This window comes from Panthera leo, chromosome D4 (genome assembly GCF_018350215.1).
Source record: "Panthera leo isolate Ple1 chromosome D4, P.leo_Ple1_pat1.1, whole genome shotgun sequence".
NCBI lineage: Eukaryota > Metazoa > Chordata > Mammalia > Carnivora > Felidae > Panthera > Panthera leo.
In genome coordinates, this window is record NC_056691.1 from 92,800,460 (window position 1) to 92,806,598 (window position 6,139).

At 68.2% G+C, this 6,139-nt stretch overlaps 1 protein-coding gene across 2 annotated transcripts; it reads left to right on the forward strand.

The window, feature by feature from the left end:
- Nucleotides 1–1,306: 1,306 nt before the first annotated feature.
- Nucleotides 1,307–5,868, forward strand: SOHLH1 (spermatogenesis and oogenesis specific basic helix-loop-helix 1). 2 transcript variants are annotated; one of them, XM_042913838.1, is made up of 8 exons: nucleotides 1,307–1,383; nucleotides 1,581–1,682; nucleotides 2,130–2,280; nucleotides 2,645–2,766; nucleotides 2,854–2,939; nucleotides 4,230–4,416; nucleotides 4,906–4,976; nucleotides 5,548–5,868. In XM_042913838.1, exons 1-8 carry the CDS (start codon nucleotides 1,343–1,345, stop codon nucleotides 5,763–5,765), a joined length of 978 nt encoding a protein of 325 aa, XP_042769772.1. In that variant the 5' UTR covers nucleotides 1,307–1,342; the 3' UTR covers nucleotides 5,766–5,868. The 2 variants fall into 2 exon arrangements, with proteins under 2 accessions (XP_042769772.1, XP_042769773.1); XM_042913839.1 differs by having other exon boundaries at nucleotides 1,330–1,383; nucleotides 1,599–1,682.
- Nucleotides 5,869–6,139: the final 271 nt, after the last annotated feature.

Here is a 6,139-nt window from a genome sequence, read left to right on the forward strand (position 1 = left end):
TTCCAGGGTCGGGGTTCGGGCGCCAGGCCGGGTGCGCCCCCTGCCGGCTGCGCCGGGAACCGCGGCGGCTGAGGGCCAGGCGGGGACGCAGCTGGCTGGGCGCCTCCCCACCCCGGGACCCGCCCCCATCGCGGCGCTCGGAGCCGTCCTAACCGCGAGAGACAGGAGGGGGCACTTCGGTGGCCAGAGAACCCCAAGCGCGCCGCAGGGTCGCTCGGTCCTGGGAGGAGGGCTCCGTCCTACCAACAGACCCGCGTTCAGCGACTTCCGCCAGCTCACCCCTGGAGGTCCAGCAAGAGGAGCAGGCGGACCGAGCCCTCCAGAGACCCGCAGGCCCCTGGGGAATGAGCTGAGGCGTGGGGAGAATCCAGGGCCCAGGGCAGGCAGAAGGCACAGGCGTGGCAAGGGGCTGGGATGGGGCAGGCGCTGGGGTGTAGGGGAAGGCGCGGCGGGGGAAGGTGACGTCGGGGTGGGCTCGGAGCTGTCAGGATGCCCCCTGGCTCCTGGGTGGGTGATGACACTTCATTTAGGTGGAGCGCCCTGCAAGAGGGGGCAGGCACACGTGGACTGTAGACCGGCTGGCCCCCAGCAGCAGGTGGGGACCCTCCAACCTGTCCCTAGCCGACCCCTGAGCCCCGCACATCTTGGTGAGCAGTTCTCAGACCAGCCTCCCCCCCGTCCTCTGGGAACCCCCCTACCTGGGCCTCACGGTCTCCCCTGGGTCCCCGGGCCGCACAACGTTCCAGAAACTCTCATCTCCTCCTCCCCCCACACCTGTGCCTGTCCCTGCCTCAGGTAACACCCACTGCTCTGTAGGGGAGTCCAACCTGCCACCTCTGGCCTCCTGACACCGGGCCCACGTCCAGCCTGGGCTCCTGCCGGTTCCTGCTTGGGGCGCCAGCCGCCCAGCCCTGTCCCGAAAATCACCGCTTCTGCCCTCCTGCCCCTCTCTTCCCACAGTGGCCATTTACCCGCGCCTTCCTCCACGGTCAGGCTCCTCCAGGGCATCACGCCTCCCTGTAGACAGAGCCCAGCTGGAGGCTGGCACCCAGGGAGGCCACACCCGAGTGGGAGGTGGGCCGACCCCCCGGAAGAGGCGGGAGGACCACTCAGCCCGGGCCACACGTCGGCCCTGGAGCGGGCAGATCCAGGCCACCACTTTCCGGCAGCTTCCGGCGGGAGAAACTTGAGGGTCCGGGGCGAGTGGGGGGTGGGGCAGAGCACGCGTCTGGGCGGGGCCGGCGGGCACACGTGAGTGGGCGGGGCTGGCGGGACGCACACGTGGGGCGGCGCGTGGGGGTCCCGGGGCGGCGCGCGAGGCAGCTTCGGTGCAGCCGCGGTCATGGCGTCCCGGGGAGCTGAGCCAGGCGCTGGGGGGTGCGGGTGAGGAACTGGGGGGCTGGAGGGGGTCAAGGGTGCTGGGCGGGGGGGACCCAATGCGAGTGGACTGCGCTGCAGGTCCCCCCACCCGGCGAGGCCCGTGGGGCAGGCCCTACGGGGGGAAGGCGGGGCTCCCGGAGGACGTCCACCACGGCGTTCTGGGGTTCACGGAGCTCGGCGCCCCGGCCTCTCCCGGGCAGCGGCTCTTCCCCATCCAGTGCCCAGGGCTGCCGCGAAGACAAGGCGCCCGAGCGTGCGGGCTCTGGCCTCCCGCGGAACGTGCTCAGCGAGCGGGAGCGCAGGTGAGCCGCGCTGGGGGAGGAGGGGCCGGGCTGCTGGGGGGGGGGGGGTGGATGGGGGAGGGGAGTGGGCGTCGGGTGTCTGACCAGCGGCCCGGTGGGGGTTATAGGCCGCTGGGACAGGGTTTGCGGGGTCTGTGCAGTAAGGGGACCGTGACTGGTGCCTGCGGTGAACAAGAAGCCCCAAGGGAGGGGGGGGTTCCCGGGGCCACCAATGCAGCCCCCCCCCCCCCTGCTTTGACCTGAGCTGTGGCGTCTGGAGGTTGTGCACTTGGGATCTCTGGCGCTGGTGGTCTAGGGCACAAGCACAGCCTGTTTTTTGGAGAGCTAACGAGGGGGGGGGTCTTGTTCTTCAACCTGAGGAGACCCCGAGGTGCCCGGAGGTGCCCCGGGTGACCTGGCCGCCGAGGCCGGGTGGGCTGACGGTCGTTGTTGCTTGTCTGCAAGCAGGAAGCGGATCTCTGTGAGCTGCGAGCGCCTGCGGGCCCTGCTGCCCCGCTTTGATGGCCGGCGGGAGGACATGGCCTCGGTCCTGGAGATGTCGGTGCAGTTCCTGCGGCTGGCCGGCGACCTGGTGCCCAGCCAGGAGCCGCCCGCCGCCGTGAGTGTGGGTCCCCCGTCCGCACCCACGGCTGCCGGTCGCCTCGGCCCGGGAGGCGGCCCTGACCTGCTGGCCTCCCCCGTGCCCTGCGCCGCGCACCCCGGGCGGCCGTGATCTCGGCAGGCGTCGCCCTGTCTGTGCCGGTTCCACCTCCACGAGTGAGGCGGGCGTCCCAGGGCACGAGCTCCGTCGTCACTTAAGTCCCTTATGCGCGCCTCCACCTGCTCTGTTTTTCCGGTCCGGCGTCTGCTCTCGGGCTGACCCCCTTGACCCCAGCGGGGCAGCGGGTGACAGGGAACGGCGGGCTGTTCCCTCCCGTTTGTTGCCTGACCGTTGTCGGGTGTCACGTCTGTGCCAATTCTAGGCTCTCGCTCCGTCCAAGGAGACGTGGCACAGGTGGCAGAGGGACGTTTTGCAGCTGGCCCTGTCAAGTCCGACCTCAGCAGGGGCACCAGACTCCGGGATGGCGGCGCCTGGCGTGACCGTGTGAGTGTCCCCCGTGTGGCTGGGTAGCCCGTCGGGGCAGCAGACACAGCCCGTTCAGGGCTCTCTCTTTGTGTGTTTGTCCTTTAGGCCCCAGGCTGCGACCGCAGGTGTGGCTGAGGGCGAGGCCCCGCTGGGGGCGGCCGAGGTGCTGGACGGGCCGCCAGCCCTCCCCGGTGAGCAGGAGTGCAGGGCAGGGTCTGTTCCTGAGCGGGGCGCGGATGCTTAATGTTGGTTCTCTCGGGACCCTCTGGTCAGGGGGAAGCCTCGGAGACCCCACGCTGCCTCCGGCCGCGGTCCAGACCTCAGGACAAGGGTTGCCGGGAGGGGCGGGTGTGAGGGCTCAGGTGCCCCAGACGGGTCAGCCATGAGCGGTGGTGGCTCTCTGTCAGCTTGTCTGCTGGGGAGCAGGGTCCAAGCTAGCGGGTCTCTGAACTTGTTTCTGCTCCCCAAGGATGGCCCCCCCGCCCCTCCTCCGCCCCGGGCCTCTAGCGGTCCCTGGGTCCCCCAGGAAACTTGTTGGCCCCCATCATGGCCAGCTCTCTGGAGCGGCCCCCACACTGCCCTGCTCTCCTCGGTGCCTTTTTTTTTATTTTATTTTTAAAAAACCTTTATTCATTTTGAGAGAGAGACAGAGTGCAAGCAGGGGAGGAGCAGAGAGAGGGGGACACCGGATCTGAGGCAGGCTCCAGGCCCTGAGCCGTCAGCACATAGCCCGACGTGGGGCTTGAACTCACAAACTGAGATCATGACCTGAGCCGAAGTCAGATGCTTAACTGACTGAGCCACCTAGGGGCGACCCCCAATTCCATCCTGCCCTGCTCTTTGCCCCCCTCAGTGCCTTTTCGATGGTTTTTTCTGTATGGAGTGAGAGTCATCGGCCTTGCACGGGGCCTTTGTTCTCTGGTGCTGTGCCGGCCAAGCCTGTAGGCACCTCTGATGATGTCTCTCTCGTGCTGGACCCCGCACCCCAGCTATTTGTCGCTTCTTGGACACGGGTGCTGGTGATTGCCCTGTGCCAGAGTCCCCGAGTGCCGCAGGAGGCGAGGCTATGTCTTCCGGTTCCCGGAATGTGCCTGTCGAGGAGGGGAGGGGGCTTGCCGTGAACAGGGCTGGGGGCAGAGCCGGGGCCACAGGCAGGGCGTGAGGGTGCAGAGGTGACGCGGCAAGGGGGCTAGGTCTGAGGGTGGAGGCCGGGGTCAAGGTTTGCGGGCAGGTAGGGGTAGGGTCCCAGATCTGAGCTCCAAGGGCCTGGCCTGAGGTCAGCGGTGTCTCCTCCTAGAAGCTCCCCTGGCCCCAGGTGCATAGCCCTGCGGCCCTGGGCGTCTGTCCTTGGGGGTCTGTCTGCCTCCTGCTCCCGAGCTCCTTGTGTCCCCGTGCAGGGTGCAGTGGGTGGGGGCTGGGGCCTTTAGGGGAGGGCTGCGCCCACGTGGGGAAGGCCGACCTACACCTGCCTTCTCTTGTAGAGCCTTGCAGCCTGGTGACCCGGCCCCCAGACCCAAGTCCCTCCAAGGCCCTGAGGTCGCCTCCACCCTGGCCTCCCCGCTCCTGGCAGCCACCCTCCCCTCTGGTGAGCAAAGAGGTTCAGAGCTGCCGGGGCCAGGCTGGGCCCCTGATGGAGGGGGCCGACTCGGCCATGACACTGGACACCAGGTGGGTGCCCTGGTGGGCGTGCGCACCGGCCCCACACGCCGCCTCCTAGCCCTGCCCGCGCTCTGCCCGCCCCTGCCCCTGGGAAGTTCGCACCCCTCCCCCTCTGTCTGCCGGGGCCACAGCTGCCAGCCCAGGCCTGTTTGAGCCAGACGCTGCCGTGCGGCTCTCTGACGCGTTTCCGAAAATGTTGTCGTGTTCCCAGTCCGTCTGTGTTTCGGCTGATAGTAAACGAGTTTGTGTTTTGTGAGCGTGCACCAGCTGGGGCGTGGGAAGGGAGCGTGGCAGAGGCTGGAGAGAAACCAGCAGAGGCAGCGGGGTGGGCCAGTCTGTCCCCAGCGTGCAGGCTCGGGGTCTGGCGGGGAAGGGGGGGCACCCGGTTCATCTTAAACCTGAAGCCACCTTTGAGGGCACACACCTCTGTCTCGAGGCTGGAGGACCGGGTCCACCTGGGACCATTCGGTCAGGGTGCGTTCTCCCGGCCTCGTTCAGGTCTGCGTCCGGATGTGATGTGGAAGATGGGGCGTCCTTCCTGCTGAGCGCCAGTCCCGACTGGTGGCTGGGTGAGTGGGGGTGCGCCACCTGGGCCACCACTTGCCCTGATCAGGGACAGGCCCAGAGGTCTCAGGCGGTCTGGACGAGGGGCTGGGCAGGTGGCTGGGGTTAAGAGGAGACGTGCTCGAGCTTGGTGTGCGGGGCAGTATCGGGGTCCCAGTATTTGTCTCTTGCTCCTTGCTGGTGGTTGTCGGGGTCGCTGGGGGGGGAGCGTGAGGTGGCGACCACGCATGTGGACCGTGTGCGTGAGCGTGGCACGTGGGGCTGGTTGTGTGTTACGCGCGATTCGGGATCTGTGCCTTTTCTGCACGCGACGTCCCCACAGAGGTGTCTGGACGTGGAATGAGTCTGTAAGATTCAGCGTCGTGGGAGACGCCTTCCTTGTTCTGGGCTGGTGGGTTCTCCCGGGTCTCGGGGGGACCAGCATGCGTGGGCCCACTCACCCCACACGGCCCTCGGGCGCCAAGGGCTTCCAAGTCGGGCAGGACAGACGGGCAGAGCTGGGCCTCTCCGCACCTTGACCTTGCCACGTGCACCCCAGGTACCCAGGCTGATGTGTCCCGTCTCTGACGTTTCCAGGGTCTCTGGAGGGCAGAGGCGCCAGTGTCCCTTCTCGGAGCATGGCCAGGAGCGGCCTGCTGGACAGGGCAGAGCCCAGCTTCCTGACAGACGTCGGGCCCGGCTCCCAGGAGCTCCCAGACGGCCCCCTGGAACCCTGGGGCTCGGACGCCGGCTGCCCCAGCCTGGCCCTGCGGGATGAGGTGGACAGCATCTTCCCCGACTTCTTTCCCTGCTAGGCGGTGGGGAGGGGGTCAGTGCCACACGTGCCCGTGTCGCGTGCCGGGTGGCTCATCCCGGGTTCGGGGGGCGGCAGGGGCCGGCTGCATATTAAAGGCGGTGCTTCTCCGGAAACCAGACCTCCTGGAGCTTCGCCTCTCTGTAATCGGTGCGGTTCGCTGGGCAGGTGGCACCGCTTCCACTCAGCGCGGGCACCTGCCTGGGGCTTTGCTCCTGCGACGGTCTTGGCCTTGAGAAGTCCCTGAATAGCCCTGCGGTCTGAGGAGGGCTCCCGAGGACTGGGACTTCTGTGCTCCGGGCCTGCTCCCCGGAGAGGTGGGCGGGGACCCCACTTGTCACGCCTGTGAGTGCCCTCTGCCCTGGCCAGGGCGCC

Coding starts and splice junctions, on each gene's coding strand:
- SOHLH1 (XM_042913838.1), top strand. CDS start 1,343: ATGGCGTCCCGGGGAGCTGAGCCAGGCGCTGGGGGGTGCGG. Junction 4,417..4,905: donor GCCATGACACTGGACACCAG/GTGGGTGCCCTG, acceptor GGCCTCGTTCAG/GTCTGCGTCCGGATGTGATG. Junction 4,977..5,547: donor CAGTCCCGACTGGTGGCTGG/GTGAGTGGGGGT, acceptor TGACGTTTCCAG/GGTCTCTGGAGGGCAGAGGC.